This window comes from Empidonax traillii, unplaced genomic scaffold, assembly GCF_003031625.1.
Source record: "Empidonax traillii isolate 1590-97213 ecotype Southwest subspecies unplaced genomic scaffold, ASM303162v1 scaffold90:size2128546, whole genome shotgun sequence".
Taxonomy (NCBI): Eukaryota; Metazoa; Chordata; class Aves; order Passeriformes; family Tyrannidae; genus Empidonax; species Empidonax traillii.
Window position 1 is genome coordinate 1340066 of NW_020955283.1, and position 16605 is coordinate 1356670.

Here is a 16605-nt window from a genome sequence, read left to right on the forward strand (position 1 = left end):
TGTTAGAAGCCACTTCAATATCTGTTTAGTCTGAATGCCTTTGGCTCCTTTTTAGGCACTGTTGATGAAAGACTTTTTGCCCTGCAGCAGTTATCACGTCTGGGGGGACAGGATGGCAATTTCTGTAATTTAATAAGCTGACATGGATGTTAGAATACCATCCTTAATTCTGATTACCATAGATACAATCTACAATTTTAAGATCGTATTATGGTTAGTAGTGGTATCTGGTGATGGGTGGGTTTTGTGGGGTGTTTTTTTGGTTTTTTGGTTTTGTTTTGTTTTTTTTTTTAGTTTCTGTTTTATTAAATATATCTTAAATAATGAGGACTATCTACATGCTTCCTTAATTGTTTCAGCTACCTGTTAAGCAAAGATTTAGCATACAGCATACAGGGTATGCTGTTCCAGCCTCTTGACTCTGTTTCTTCTGCCTTTTTGAATAGTGTCCTGTTGAATGGGAATTTTAGGGGTGGGGAGTGTGGTAGGGCAATTATTTGGACTTTGTAGTTTGCTAGTATGGTGTAATAAATCTCTCTAGAGTTGGTGCAGGCTTTGAGAAGACTCCTTGATTTATCTGTGAACCTTGACTGTAGCTTGTCAGTCAGAGGGAGTTGTCTGGATTTTAATGTTTTAAAAAAAAACCACAAACAAACAAAAACCAAAACAAAACAAACAAACAAAAACAAACAAACAAACAAAAAACCACACCCCCTCTTCTCCCCCTTCCACCCGAAAACTAAATAAAAACAACAACCAAAAAAGAAAAACCAAACAAACTTAAAGTTTCGTAGCGTACCTTAATCTCTCTCAGGTGTTACACATCCAGCTTTCAATATGCTGTGCTCCCTTTTTCTTCTGTTGCAGAGCCTGACTGTTCTGTTCCTGTATGTGCTGAATTATTCAGAGTGGTTGAGTTGTACAACTCTTTACACTGAGTTGTAATAATTAGGAGGGGTTTGGAGGTACAGGACAGTAGGTCCCAGCACATTATGGTAGATGTGTGCTGGTCAGGCGTACAGGTGTTGCAGCTCTAAGAGATGCAACTGTCCTGTACCAAAAAAGCAAAACAAATTCCTGTAAAATATCTGAATATTTAAGGCTGTAACTTGGTGCAGTATTAGTAGTTAAAGATGAACTTTAGGTTAGCCTTGATTAGATGCATCAAATACAATTGCATTTTTCAAGAAAAAGGACTTCTGTCATGCAGCTTCTACTTCTTAATATAAACATGAATTAGTGTTCTTTGGGGTTTTTTTAGAATATAGGCTTTTGAAGAGGCTCGTTTTATGTTCCCCTCGGACACAGGCACAGCTGGGTTTTATCTATGCAACAGGTGTTAGTTGTTCCTTCATACGGTGTCTATGAAAACTGCAGCTTTTGCTTGTTCGAATTTGACTTAAGACATTAATTGATTGGCTTTACTTTTTTTTGAGTGTTGATAGTAGCTGAGCAGTGAACTGAATAAGCTTACTATTGGAAGTTGTTTTAATATGTATGAAGATGACACTTAATATGAACCATGGAATAGAAGGTCAGGATGGACAAGATAAATAGTACCAGACAGTAGAAGAATCTCTCCACTGACTATGGCAACTGAAAGGCAGAAAGATCCTGCAAAGACAGAGGGTAGCAGGGAAGAAAACCTCCCCCTGCAGTTTAGCTGTTTCAAACTGTCTCAGATTGTTTGTGTTGCAAACGGCTGTGACTTGGCCTTGAATTTTTGTAGTTGCTGCAGATTTTTGTGATCACGGGAAGTGTCAATAGAAGGTGCAAAACCAGAAACAGATGATACTTGTTCTACTGGAAAAAACCTGAGCTGAAATCTGTAGGTCTAGAGTATATTGCTTTAAAATACATAGCTTCATTTGACTATATCCAAAAGAATATATACAAGCACTTTGTGCAGACTGGCAATGCCTTTAAACTGCTTGCATTCTTCCTTAGCTTTAAACTTTTCCTATTTTCTTATGTTCAATATAAAAATTACTGAAAATAAATTTCATTTCAGTGTGAAACTGTTTCAAGAGAGCTGAAATATTTTTACATTTGAAGCTTGATGGTAATTGTAGAAAAGATTTTAGTAAGACTGTTCTTAGTTGGGCATTATTGATAGTTCTCTCTTGCCCATCTTTTCTCCATCTTGTATCACAAATGTACTCAGTTAAAATCTCACTATATTAGCAGACTGCTTATTCTACAGTGTAAAAGAACTGGGTTTTTCCTTACAGAGATGTTTTTTCAAAGTAGTGTTTTACTTGGCCAGAAGTATAAGCTGTACTGTCAGGATGTTTTATAGAAGAGCCTGTACAGAATGTATGTTCAGATTATTTTGCAGAGTTGTTATGCCATCCCCATCAGCATAATATGAAGGCCTGTTTATTGTCATGAAAATACATATCCCACATGATATTTCTGTTGTCTGAGTTCAGTAGTTTGTTGTGGTATGTGCTATGAGAAATTCCTGGGTTTGTAGTATTAAATTTAGTAGTTCTCCTAAACAGTCTCCAGTAGCAGAATTTGTTCTGAGAGGAGACCTGTCCAGGTGTATGTCACTGCAGTTGACAAACCCTGACTGCTGAGGCAATTGGAACTGTAATTACAGAATTACACAATACACCAGGGACTTTGCAGGTCCTGTGGTGCAGTATCTGCACCATTCCGAAGGATTATTTTCAAATCCTGGTCAATACAAAAAGCAGGCAGTGAAGATCATTTCTGAGACTTAGGTTAATTTTTGTCAGGACTTTCCCTTCCTCTGAGTGGTGGCAATTGATTCACAATGTAACAATAGGCAGTAGAAACTTCCAAATGATGCCACAGGTCTATGCCCAGTAAAAACCCGAGTTATTTAAATGTGTTTTCTGTAACTGGAAGCTGAAGTAGAATGACACACTTATACAGCATGAATTGTACGTCACTGATTATCTGAGACAGATTTCTCACAATTTAGTTTTTACAAATTAGCATATTTTTAATTCACTCCCCTAGACTTCCTTTGTTACAACTACAGTTTGTATTGTCAAACAGTAAGATCTGTGACACCAACAGATACTGCTTACATGAAATGTTTAGAAATGCACATGAATATGCATCTTCAGTTTCTATACCTCTGATTTGTTATAACTTAATGGTAGTGCTGTGGCTCACGATTGGCACTATGAGGTGGTAATTTAACAAGCACCGTGTAAACTGCTTTAAAATAACCAGATTCTGTGTTTCTTTTCTGGAAAAAAAGTATTTAGGGCAGAGAAATCTCTTCTATCCCTGTCAGCTTTTAGTTGCAGTACTGGATTTGAAAACCACAAAAAGGTAGCTTACTGGTCTGTTCTGTGCTATGAGTAGCTTTGTCTAGGCCTGTGCTTTTTCATAATGCATTCATTCAGTTTTACACCTTCATATATGTTAAGCTTCGAAGTGTCTTCTGGAAAGAAGAAAAGCCACATGTGAATACCAGACTTCATGAATAATATGATAGCACAGATATGAAGATAGTTCCCAAGTACTTAATGTTATTTCCACATGAAATGCTGTTTACAGTGCTCACAGTCCTCATATTTATGTGCTGTGTGGGATTAGGTAAAGTGAATCTGCTGATCATTGGGGTTTGAGGTTATTTCACCTGTTCATTAAAAATTGCTACTGGTATGTTTCTGACAAAAAGTCCCATTATTCACTCATCCTGTTGGGGTAAAAATGGAGTGCAGAAGCCCTGCTGTGAAGGGGGTCCCTGGTATATTAACTGCCTTTCAGGTTTCCTGTGTGAAAGTGCTGGTGAGATAGAGCGCTGGACACCGATACTGTGTTCACTGCTTATATCTCTTAATATGAAGGAGATCAGTGGATGCTTGAATGTGGAGTGTATTTAGAGTTACCTACGACTTCAGATGTGAGTTTTGAGTGTTAATTATCTGCCTCTAATTTTGAAGTGTGTCTGAAGATGTTCTGTTGTTTTGGGTAAGATAAGAATTTTGGCTGGTTTTTTTCAGTCTGAGTATTAGCCTTGTTTCTTCTGTAGTACTAAAAACTTAAATTTGAGAATCCATAGCAAGTCCTTTTCATAACTTCATGTGTAGCTGTTAGGTGTTCTGTTTACAGACATAGGTAGATATTTTTGGTGGTTTATACAATGTAGTTTGAGGTTTTGAGACTTGGGAATTGAGTCCAAGCAATATGTAATGCAGATGATAATGGAGGATCTGGTCTCACTTCTGTTTTGCTCCTGGTTATGTTTAGAGGGCTCAGAGTGGTGCTTTTGTTGTGCTTTCAGTTGGAATTGTATGTTCAGACTGAGGAGTATAAATAATGAGTGAGTCAATGAAAGCAAAAGGAACTTAAATTTTGTGAAGTGAACAGTAAAATACTGAGACTGTTCTGAATAGGTTTAACTGAACATCTGCTGTTTGAATAGGTACCAGACATGGCGGGCTACCCTCACATCCGTTACATTTCATCGGGATTGGATGGAACATCATTCAGAGGCCCTTTCAGGGGCAATTTTGAGGTTTGTAATAGAAAAAACTAGATAAATGTCAAAACGTGTCATGAGGGAATATGGGGAGGGTGTGTATGGTAGAGCTAGTTCTATATATAGATATAAAAGAATCAGAAAGAAAATACCCTTTATTTCTGGAATGCCCTCACCACGGTGAACTGGAACAAGAGCACACTGAACAGAGGGTCAGTCAGAGGAGCCCTGGAAAGTGCAGGCGTAGGTGGCTATTAACAGACAGGACATCTTGCTCTGCCCTCCACCCATCAGTAGGATGGAGTAGTCACATGATATATTGGTAGAAGGTAGTGGTGTCTCTGAGTAACTGTGCCAGGATCCTCCTCGTGGGGCTGAAACCTGGCCACTTTAACAGTGCCGTCCTGTTATGTAGTGCAGGAGTTGAAATGGAGTGAAGAAAATAAAACAGGAGAAAACAAGGTATCAGATGCAGAGAGTTAATGACCTAGTCCACTGAAAACCTCTTCAGTGACATCTCATGGTTCCAATAAACTCATTGCTGGAGAAAAATAAATCAGTCATTATATTTCAACTTAAGCAACTTTTTTTTTTATTCTTCTAAGCCTTAATGACTGTTAGAAACTAAATATTTACATAGTGAATTTTAATTGCCTTTTCCTTATTGGATGCAAAAGTACATGTGAACATACTGATAACTATTCCTAGCTGACAAAATTCTAATCTTTTTAGTAGTAAAATAGTGTTTCCCTATAACTTGAAATACCAGGCAGTGTTGTGTGGGTTTTTCTACAGAAGCCCATCACTTTTCCCACACAACATGCTCTTTTTGGCTTTGCCTTTATTTGAGTAAGTTGGGAAATAAGAGTTTGTCATTCTAAAATTGGAAATGGGTTAAAATAAATTTTAGTGTTTACTCGAGGTAGTTGAAATAGTAGTTTTTACACTGTTTATTCCTTCATGATTTTTAGGAACTGATTCACTTGGAGGAACGATTAGGCAACGTGAATCGTGGAGCAACACAGGGAACTATAGAAAGATGCACATATCCACATAAATACAAAAAGGTGAGGATTTCTCAAACTGTGGCCTGTCTCCAATAGTTCTTTGAGTATGTAATAATGGTTGTGGTTAGCTTAAACTTGCAGAAATGTCAGTTTCAAGGAGTGCATGTTTTCTCTATCTTGAAGTTTCAAGGATTGTAAGCAAAGCTTGCAATGGCACTTCTTTCCCAGGGAAAATTTAACATTTGTTCCTTAGATAAAGAGCTACTGTAATGTGATAAACAAAAGTGGTTTGATATGATTAACTTGTCCAGCAGTTATGAGAAGCCTTGTGAGCAACAAAATAACTACTAGTAATAGCAAAATTGTCAACAGACTTCAATGAGAACACATAAAATATTTAAAGACTTTATTTTTTGCAATAAATTGTTCCTGTGCCTGCTTGGTATGTATCAATTTAACCCTTACTCTGATCACTGGAACAGTGGGAAGGTACAATTGAATCTGGTACACAATTTTGACAGCTGAGGTTGTCTCTCAGTTGGAGTTTAGTATATGATAATATAGAATCCCATCCACACTGACAGTTCTTTCACACTTGATAAATAGTGACTTAAGATACCACACTTGAAAGGATTTTTTTTTTCTCTACATGAATGAAAATAGCATATTTATACATAGACAGTAAGTAAAAGGACTGGTTGCAGCAATACGAAATTATATTCACAGTCCTGCAGATTTCTGTAATTAACAGTAGTTAAGTCTGAAATGTCTGAGTTTTGCTCCAGTTGCTGGTTCTTGATTAATTTTGGTTTAAATACATTTGAATAAATACTACAAAATGTTTTCAAAGAAATATGTGTTGAATATGTATCAAAACCAGATTTTACTCAGTTTGTCAATAATGTCATCTCTACTAATAAGGTAACAACTGATTGGTTCTCACAGAGGAAACTGCACTGCAAACAAGATGCGGAGGAAGGAACAGAAGAAGACACAGAGGAAAAGTGTACCATCTGTTTGTCTATCTTGGAGGAAGGTGAAGATGTCAGGTAAATAACATTGAATATCAGAATGTGATGATAAATGTTCTGGCTTTGACACCACAGTCAAATATGGCACACTTGCAGGACTGCCTGGGTGAACAGTTACCTTAATTAATGTCTGTTGTTGAGCTAACGAAATAAAACAAGTTGCAACTGAAAACACACATTGTTCAGTCTGTATTGTCTTTAGGTAGAATGTAGGTTATTTCATTGCAGTCTTTCATAAATTGACTGCCTGTGTTATAACATGAACCCAAGCTGATACCCTGAATTAATCAGGACTATCACTTTTAGTTTTTCTACAGTTATGCTACTTAAGCTATAACAGATTGAAATCAGTCTAATACAGCAGAATCCAGTTGATGCTTGACTTCATTGAAGCCCATATGCATTTCTTCTTGGAACTAGACAGAATGAAGGTTCAACAGGAAAGGCTGTGAAACTTTTGGGAAAGCATGGACCTGCAGAAAGAACAGATCTGAGTAGCAAAAGCCGTGTTGTGTTTTTCCAGCGTGTGTGTGGGTGTGGAAATGCTGCACTAACACCGATGTTTCTCTGTTCTGGTGACAGGCGCCTTCCGTGTATGCACCTTTTCCACCAAGTCTGTGTAGATCAGTGGTTGATTACTAACAAGAAGTGCCCCATTTGCAGAGTGGACATTGAGGCTCAGCTGCCCAGTGAAAGTTGACACTGCTTTCCAGAACTCTTGTCCTCCCGCTCGCTCCCTCTCATCCCTCCTGGTACTGCAGTCAACCAAAGATGGCATGACTTACCTGCGCAGATATCGAACATTGAACCTTAGAGTGCTGGCTCTGCTACATGGTACAACTAATGCTAGACCTACAGTTTATTGTAGAAGACAGTTGAGTTTCAGTGTATTTATAATTTTTTTAAAAGTTTTTTAGGTTTTACGTTTTTTTTCTTTAAATTCATTACTGTATTTTTGCATGGTTCCTTGTATTGCATTTGTTTGCACATATTATGGGCTTTGTGACCCCAAACTTGCAGGCAAGATTAGCTGCTTTAGTAAGTAGAATTGTGTGGTCTCTTTTTCCTTGGTTTGTTTTATGTAGTATCAAGCTTTGAAAGTATGATTTCACTTATTACTAACCTCGAATTCCTTAATTTAATCAATCATATATTTTAGTTTAAATGTATAAAGATCATCTAGAAAAGGATAATATTATGTATTGAGACATTCCTTAATTAGGAAAAAATGGCTGCTGTATATTTACAATATCAGTTCTGAGTCAAATAACATCCTTAATACTGGGAACAGAATATGGACTATATTCAGTTTGACTGATACATATAGCATACTCATCACCAGAGTTTTTGTCTGATCAGATTTTTGTGTTTGTTTTTAAAATTTCAGCACAATGCAGATATATTTGAATGTCAATATTAAACATTTAGACTGCTGTTCAGATTGTATTTATCATTTTCTTCTATGTCTAGAAATTTGAATCCCTAACTTAAATATATGCTGCTGTGAAACAGCTCTAGTGAACACTAAATGTTGATTTCAGTTAGCTGGATTGTAGATACTTGCAGATTGAAAGACTTATTAGGGAAATGGAAAAAGAGCTTAGAATCTGTTTGGTCTTCTGCTAACTTAAGTTGAAGTATCTGCGCACACTGAGAGTTGGGTTTTTTGTTTGTTTGTTTGTTTTCTTGTTTGTTTTCTTTTTGTTGCTGTTTGGGTTTTGTTGTTGGTTTGTGGGTTTTTTTTAATATAAAACCATTCAGTAAGGACTTTAAGCTGCAGGGTTTTTGTTTGGGTTTATATACATGCATTCATAGAATTTCTAAGGATTCCAGGCGTGTCTTGGGATTTTTATTAGATTTAAAGTTAATAAAGTTAGCTAAATCCACTTGTCTCTTGTTTTTATTTTTCATTAGTAAATTGAAAGCCTGTAAATTTCTGTAGAAACTGAGACACAAATTATGTGGTTACCTAGTTTTTGCCTTGATCATAGATTCCCTCTTTATAAATTACCAACAGTTCATCACTGATTGAAGTATTTTCTATAGTTAAGATTTGCTGCATAATATAGTATATAGAATTAATAATGTACTAACATTTTGCCTTTGGAGGAGGTTTTAATCCACATCAGGATTCAAGTTGCTTCAACATTCTTTCACATATAATAGATTATAGTTTATTTAAATGTGCTCAACATTGCAAAATGCAAATGTGCAAAAACATTGGGACAGTATTACTGTCACTTTGGAAAAGATGTTCCTCGGGGATCATAGATAAACATGTCAATTAGCTTGCATTAAGCCACCTGCTTTGTAAGTGGATTGAATAATAAATACCTTCAGTTTCTCTTGTCTTTGTCTTTCATAATCAGATGATGTGTACAATGGTTTACAGTAAATCTAGAAGATGAACTGTTATGTTTACACTAAAAAATGATCCATTTATAAATATTACCTTATCTAATTTGATGCCTGTTTCTGTCTGGTTCAAGCAGCTTCCTTTTTTTTTTTTTTTTTTTTTTTTTTTTTTTTTTTTTTTTTTTTTTTTTTTTTTTTTTTTTTTTTTTTTTTTTTTTTTTTTTTTCTTTTTTCTGGCAACAAACTTAAAACCTCTGGCACTGAGGCTTTAAGTGGAGGGAATTTTTATTCGAGCATGTATGTGATAAGTGGACCTTCTCAAGCTTCCTTGTGTTGCTAGAACTGAACTTAAAACCACTTTGTGCTTGTAAATGGGGGATGAGGGAGAGAGGCAGTCCAGGATCTGACTGCTGCAAACCCTCCCATGGGTTTCTGCTAAAGCTTTTCGACATGGTGGCTGTAGGAAATTCAAAGACTGGAGTTGGAGCTTCATTGCTAAAAATGAATAAAAGTAGCTTGAAGGACTGACCTGACACTTTGCTTTCCCGTGACTGAAAAGAAGGGAAATTAGTTGACTGCTAGTTTGAAGACTGATTATGTTCACTTCTGAAAGGTTCTAAGAAGGTACTTGAGAGACATGGGACAAAAAACCCAGGGCCTCTAAAATAATAGACCTAGGGGTAGAATCTCTTTTGGCTTTGTTACAGGACAAAGAAGCACAGGTTTGGGGGGAATTTTTTTTTTTTTTTTTTTTTTTTTTTTTTTAGGAAATATTTTGTGGGTCTGATTTGAGTGCGTGGTACTAGAGGTATTTTAGTGGTCTATGATTTGATTTGTTTTGTAAGAGCTACTGATACTGTCTTGCTTTTAAATGTATGCATAACATTGTAATGTGATGTTGAACACTTTTTTTGTCAGGAATCACAGTATTCTGATCTTAATGCTATTGCAGGGGCTAAAAAGCTGCAGCTTACTTCTGTTCCAGAAGGTTGTGACTTAACCGTAATTTAAGAGAAGGAGAAAGATTAGGCTTTTCATTTTGAAAAATTTCCACCACTTACTGTGCTTTATATGCTTAGATGCATTGCCTTAAGTTTTCTGCAGCATCTTTGACTTTGAAGATAAGATTCTCAACAGTATGCATCAAGTTACTTTTCATATGAAACTTCATTGTCAAAAGAAATCCTTTTGTATGCAATAAATAAAATGTTAGACTGGTATCATTCAAAATCTGTTTCTTATGCAAGTTTTTTTTTTTCCTTTGTCTCCTTTTGGTCTTGTAAGTCTTGGTCTTTAAACATTCCTTTGGGTACATGTATTAAGTGTTATGGGTACTAGCTAAGAAAAAGTTACCTCAGTGAAAGACCGATATGTAGCCCTAATTAATTAGGTGGATAAGCAGTCATGTGGAACTTTGGAATTCAAAGCCAGTTTGGGGGGATTGCAGAAGAATTGTAATTAGACTTTTCAGTCAGTTTAGGCAACTATTGTAGTGTTAAGTCTCTGAATCTCGGGACTCGTTATTAAATTAACTTAGTGAAATTTAAAGTGAAAGCTGTAACATGCAGCTGCTCGGACTGGTTTCCTGCAGGGCGTTGTGGGAAGCTGCTCCTTTGAACGAGGTCGGTGTGCTCTGGGCGGCCCCCACAGCTGCCACACAGAACCACCTCGGTGCGAAGCGCAGGTGCCTCCATTGCTTCGCGGGCCCCTCCCCAGCTGTGCACGGCTGCTACTTGGCCGTTCCCCGCAGTGCCGCTGCTTTTGGGGTTAAAACCTCCTTTTTTGGGGCCGTGGGCTGGGCCGATCCTGAGGGCGGGGCCGCCCCTCCCCCTTAGGGCGTGGAGCCGGAAACGGCGCGGACCGTTTCCTGCTGGGGCGGGGCCTGGGCTGGCAGGCCAATGGGACGCGTGCATCGTACGAAGTTAGCCAATGGGAGGGCGGCACGGGGTTTAAAGCGAGTCGCGGGCGATGCGGCACCGGCTACCGGTTCTGCTGCAGAGGGAGCGGAGCGGGTCCTTCACACCACCCTGCCCGGGATGGCGCTGCCCGCGGCGCGACGCGTGCCCGTGAGTACCGCGGCGGAGGGCAAAGAGGGGCTGCGCCGCCGCCGGCCCACCCCTGGGCCTCCTTGCCCTTCGGCGGCGCGGGGGCCACGAGCTGGGAGAGCGGGGGCTCTGTCCTGCGGAGGGGTGGCGGCTCTCGGCGCTGGGCCCGGCCGGGACCCCGCGGTGCTGGGGCGGCCTGGCCGGGCGGGGCGGTGTGAGGGGCCCCACCGTGCCCCGCAGAACGGGCCCTGGCCCCGCATCGCTCCCGGCCTTGGCCGCCCGCGCCTCCCCCGCCGAACGGGAGCGAGAAAACTAAAGCGGTGGATGGGGGAGGTGTGGGAAGGGACTACAGAACCTCTTCTCTGTGGTGATCGTTTAAGAGTTTAAACTGAACTTCACGAAGAGCTTGAGCCCTGGTGCTTTCTTCCCTGTGCATAACAAAGAGTATCGATTTTTGCGTACATAGCTTAGTTTTTAATTAATATGCTATATGTGTAACAAAGAACTTGCTTTTTGCATCTTCTTGGGAGTGCTGCTATAGTTACAAAGTGTGTAAGTACAATAAAGGGTTAAATAGGAGGTGAGCACTCTTAACCTTACAAAGTATGAGATCGGGTGCATTGCTTTTATTTTACAACACAGTTCAGAGAGTACAGTGCTCTGAAACCTGTAGAGAGGAGACTTTCCTCTGAATGAATGTAGGAAATAAAAGCTGTTTGAGCGATAGATAGCAGGCACAGGGTGGTAGTGTGTAATGGATTTGGGCATTGGCAAATCGTTAGTCTCTGACTCTTAATTAAGCATTTGCAATTTTACTGTTTTAGGTTACTAGAGGGATGGAGAATGCTGTGTCTGACCTTAAAAGTAAAGCAAAAACTCACCTTCCTGGCAGAAGGGCTGCCTTGGAAGAAATCGGAAATAAAGTTGCCACAAGAGGAACACGCCTAACCAAGGTAAAGGAACATTTGAAGTCTCTGTCTAGGGAAAAGTTGGCCCTACTGTATTAATAATAGTTGTTTTCACTACAGAGAACAGAATGCCCCAAAGCATCCATAAAACCCGTGAAAGGACCTAGCAGGACCACAAATGGAACTGTACTGCATAAAGCTCCAGCTGCTGTGAATCAAGTCATTAAAGAAACCGTTGTTCCAAAGGTAGGAAGTGATGATTTCTGTTTTGATTTTTAATTTGCTTTGCAGCTTGGAGCTCTGACTTCAGAATAGTTTGTCTGTAAGAATAGTTTGTCTGTAGCTGTATCTCATTTCCATGCTGAAAAAGCAAAGCCTCTGTACTGAGTTTTCAGTTTAATGCATGCTTTACTTACAGGCTGATGTTCCAAGTGGCGGAACAAGCTGTTGAAGTACTGGATGAAGTTTCTGCTTTAGCTGGCAGTTAATGGAAGATCCTTAGGTTCTGTTTGTGTGATATCTCAGTGAAAACTTGCTGCACTACAGTGCAAGTTTGGTTTCAACTTGTGTCTAAAGAAGTTGTGGTAGTAATTGGAGAAACATGGAAACAAAGGAACAGCGACACTTAGGCAGTAGAGACATGTGTTAACAGATATGGTGTGTTCCTTAGGCTTTGTCTCCTGTCCCTATGGATGTATCCATGCAAGAGGAGGATTTGTGCCAAGCCTTCTCTGACGTGTTGCTCAACAATGTGGAAGACATTGATGCTGAGGACTCAGAGAATCCCCAGCTGTGCAGTGACTATGTCAAGGACATCTACCTGTATCTGAGAGAGCTTGAGGTACGATGTGTCACAGCTGCATTGCTGCCTGCAGCGTGGGGTGACCTCCCTGCAGCGCGGGGTGACCTCCCTGCTCACACAGCTCTGTCTGTCCCACCCCTCAGCTGCAGCAGTCTGTCCGCCCCCATTACCTGGACGGGAGGATCATCAACGGGCGCATGAGAGCAATCCTGGTGGACTGGCTGATCCAGGTCCACTCGAGATTCCACCTCCTGCAGGAGACGCTGTACATGTGTGTTGCACTCATAGATCGCTTCTTACAAGTAAGATACCTTTCAATTCGTGTTCAGATCAGAAGACTTACTCAATTGCTGTATTTTTAAATGGGTTTGGGATTTATCCTTTCTTTATAAATTTAAGAACCTACAAAATCTGCTCTTTGTGTAAGAGCTACTGTGGTGTAGCATCTTCACTTTGAGGCTGCCACCCTCTTTGAGCCTGTCAATACAGACACTTCTGACTCAGAATTTATAAGAACGAGCACTGCTGTACTGTTATAGTAAACTGATAAATTTGAATCTTTTTATTTAGTGTTTGACGTTTTGGGTCCTGCTTTTTAAATTGCTGTGTTGCAGAGTCATCCAGTACCTCGCAAGAAGCTTCAGCTGGTGGGTGTTACAGCAATGCTTGTTGCTTCAAAATACGAAGAGATATTGTGTCCTGAGGTAGCAGACTTGGTTTACATTACTGACAATGCCTACACCAGCAGTGAAATAAGAGAAATGGAGATGATTATTCTTAAAGAATTGAACTTTGACTTGGGGCGGCCTCTTCCAATTCACTTCCTAAGAAGAGCATCAAAAGCTGGGGAGGTGGGTGCTTGTCCTTGTTATCTAGCACTTTCCTATATTTGTAAAGTGTATCAGGACTGCTCCTGGCATTTTTATCATGTGATCTTACTTGCCTTCGGCTTAAATGCTGGATCAGGAAATACTCAGCTCTGACACTCCACCGTGTGGAGTAACCACGGCAGTGTCACTGTGGCAGCCAGTGGCACTTCACCTTTGTATTTACTGGGGCCTATGTTCAATCTTAGCAGCACTAAAGGTTAAACTAAACATACCTTAGAGCAGAACCCTTGCTTTTAATCTTTTTAACCCTCTTGATCAGGGTATTTACTTGTAAAACACTAGCAGTGTTGCAGTTACAAATAACTTTTGGTTGCAAATACTGTTATTTCGGAATCAAAAGATAAGCTTTCTCTTTGATCCAACCTTTTTCCCCCACCTCAGTAGTTACTCAGCTGAACTGTCCACACTTGAAGTGGTCTTCCAACTATCTCAACACACCACTGGGTAACTCCATTGAATAAGGTTCTCCCTAAGTCATTTTGCCCTTTCCCTCCCTGAGTGTGTGTTACAGAGGAGCACCTGTATCCCCACTTGGGCACTGCAGTACCTGATACTGTAGTTTTCTGTTAAAATCCCTCGCTTGGCTTTGTGTGTAAATTCCAAATGGCTGCCAGTCAAGACTGACCGGGACTCTGGTCTGGACGTGCCTGTTAGAGAGGATGCTCCCTAGACTGTAGTAAAGATTTTGCTGACTATTTTTGTTTGGTTATTGAATGCAATGATCAATTCTGAATGATTATGATAAAGTGAAACCTTGTGGATTAACAAGGTCTCAATCTGGTAGGCTGATGCTACGCAACATACTCTGGCAAAATACCTGATGGAGCTGACACTGATAGACTATGACATGGTCCACCATCGTCCTTCAGAAATTGCAGCTGCTGCATTATGCTTGTCCCAAAAGATCCTGGGACATGACAAATGGGTAAGAATTTTAATCAAACTTGTGAGTTTTTTCTTCAGTCACTGGAAGTGAACCATTACAAAAAAGTACTTCAGAAAATTGTGTTGGAGTTGGTAATAATGGTAATAATGATGGTGCTCAAATGACAGTGAGATTTTAGTGGTATATTTCTTTTTCTACCTGCCACTATACATCAAGCTGTTCAACTGTCTTTTTTAGTATGAACACTGAGGTATAAAAAGATTTTTCTCTTTAAAGCACTGAGTTGCAGAAGGTCACGCTGTAAATAAAGATAGATGTTCATAACTCTTGCAATATATGTAGCATAATGAAATCCTGGCCCATGAATAGTGAATTGTAATTCAGCTAGTGGCTACTCTTGCAAAAGTTGCTTCTTTCAAGATCCTCTGCAGTATAGCAATATGGTCCTTGAAATGGATATGTCCAGACTTCTGCACATCAGAAGTTACTCTGGATCTGTCATTTAAACTGACAGCTACAGTTTCTAGCACTTGAAGCTTAGCTTCAAGCTAAGGGTGCTTGCTGCCTGAAGTGACTGAGCAGCACTTCCCCCTTCACAAATCTCAAATTTCTTACTGTTCTACTGCAGGGCACAAAGCAACAATACTACACTGGGTATGCAGAAGACAGTCTCCTGATGACTATGAAACATATGGCCAAGAACGTGGTCAAAGTAAATGAGAAGTTAACAAAATACACTGTAAGTATAATAAGTCCTCTCTTTTAATGTTTTCAAAATGTCTTTGCTGCATATTGTGACTCCTTAGGTAAATATTCTCTGTGTTATCTTAAAGCATATGCTGGTCTGACAAGGCTGTGAGAGGCTGGTGCATTAGTTTTAACATTAAAATATTTTAGACTAACTGTGCTCTTGCTACTGTGGACTAGTTCACTTCCAGTCTTGTTTGCTTCTTTTCCAGACAGTCAGGCTAATTGACCCAAAATCATCTGCCTGAGCATAGGTACTGCATGTGTAAATCTTGTGTGTCCCTCTGCAGGCTGTAAAGAACAAGTATGCAAGCAGCAAACTCCTGATGATCAGCACCATCCCTCAGCTGAGTAGTGAGATAATCAAGGACCTGGCTGCATCACTCCTATGAAAACCCTGGGCAGCCCAGGCCTGAGGGGTGTGTGTGCACTTTGGCTTGTCTGCTGAGGCAAAACCACTGCTCTTTGTACATAGAATTCTCCAGCCCTCCCACAGACACTGCAGACTCGTCCAGAAGGTGACGTTTTAAACTTGCTCTGTAACACAACTTTCTACCTACAAATAAAGCTCCTCTCTTTTCCACACCGAGTGTGACTCTATAAGGTACTCCCTAGACATGTCTGCAATCTGCTGGCCAAGCAGGACATTTGACTAAATAGGTGATTGCTATAACTTGCAGTTAAATGGGTATGATTATTCTCTGTGGTGGTTTCCAATGAGAATCTCCAGTGCATTATATAGTTTATATAGTGTGTTATATTTATTAACTTTGACTCTTCAGCTTGTATGAGCAGGCAGGCAGTTCATCTTTTTTTGGTGTGCCTTAAAGAATACTAAATATGTACTTTATTTCAGTGCCTTGACCCAAGGAAGAAGTACACAGGAATTGATTTTTTTTGTTTTCTTTCTTTTTTTTTTTTTTTTTTTTTTTAATTGCCTTCAAATTAGGGGAATGAAGTAGGCTGGTTGGCTTTAACAGGTATTAACTTTGCAAGTCTTTGTGTTTAGGTCAGCATAAGACAATGTGTTCTCTGTGTGCCTAAACAAAGAGAACTAAGGTAGGATATTTTAAGTCTCCTGTGATGCTGAGCAATGTGCAGGGGATGGACGTGTGGAACTGTAGGGATAAGACCTTTTGAAACCAGCTCAGCTCTTAAAACCCACCCTACTTCTCGAAAAGAACAACCTCCTTAGCTTTTCATACCTGTTCACTTGCCCACCCTCACCTCTTTCTTTCCCCAGCCCCCTCTTCTCCAGTAAATCTCTGTGCCTGGGATAAGAGTCAAACCCACCATAAATTGATTCTTCATTGTCTTTGAACATTTTGCTTTCTTTCTTTGTTTCTAATCTAAATGTGTCTTTGTGCTCACAAGGAATTCAAGCATTTAAGTAATGCCACTTTTCTGCCTCAATACCTTATTTATTTGTTAAAAGGCCTGTAATTTACCTTTGCTTATTTGATACT

General features: G+C 39.6%; 2 protein-coding genes across 5 annotated transcripts in view; both read left to right on the forward strand.

Annotated features, from left to right (window-relative positions):
• Nucleotides 1-8855, forward strand: part of RNF111 (ring finger protein 111) — a 43300-nt gene extending 34445 nt beyond the window's left edge. For 3 of the 4 annotated variants that reach the window (XM_027881537.1, XM_027881536.1, XM_027881534.1), the window contains 4 exons: nucleotides 4412-4504; nucleotides 5440-5535; nucleotides 6397-6524; nucleotides 7089-8855. In XM_027881537.1, coding sequence (XP_027737338.1) covers nucleotides 4412-4504; nucleotides 5440-5535; nucleotides 6397-6524; nucleotides 7089-7206 — 435 coding nt within the window. In that variant the 3' untranslated portion in view covers nucleotides 7207-8855. The remainder of the gene's footprint in view (nucleotides 1-4411; nucleotides 4505-5439; nucleotides 5536-6396; nucleotides 6525-7088) is intronic. The other variant, XM_027881533.1, reaches the window with a different exon arrangement.
• Nucleotides 8856-10820: 1965 nt separating this feature from the next.
• Nucleotides 10821-15720, forward strand: CCNB2 (cyclin B2). Its single transcript, XM_027881558.1, has 9 exons — nucleotides 10821-10927; nucleotides 11731-11859; nucleotides 11935-12060; nucleotides 12485-12655; nucleotides 12760-12918; nucleotides 13231-13467; nucleotides 14291-14431; nucleotides 15021-15131; nucleotides 15430-15720. The coding sequence occupies exons 1-9, from the start codon at nucleotides 10898-10900 to the stop codon at nucleotides 15529-15531; spliced, it is 1206 nt and encodes a 401-aa protein (XP_027737359.1). The 5' UTR covers nucleotides 10821-10897; the 3' UTR covers nucleotides 15532-15720.
• The last annotated feature ends 885 nt before the right edge of the window (nucleotides 15721-16605 follow it).

Excerpts from the sequence above, each read along its gene's own strand:
- CCNB2 (XM_027881558.1), top strand. The coding sequence starts at position 10,898 with ATGGCGCTGCCCGCGGCGCGACGCGTGCCC. Across the intron at positions 12,061-12,484 it reads AAGAAACCGTTGTTCCAAAG|GCTTTGTCTCCTGTCCCTAT; the intron begins GTAGGAAGTGAT and ends TGTGTTCCTTAG. Across the intron at positions 14,432-15,020 it reads TCCTGGGACATGACAAATGG|GGCACAAAGCAACAATACTA; the intron begins GTAAGAATTTTA and ends GTTCTACTGCAG.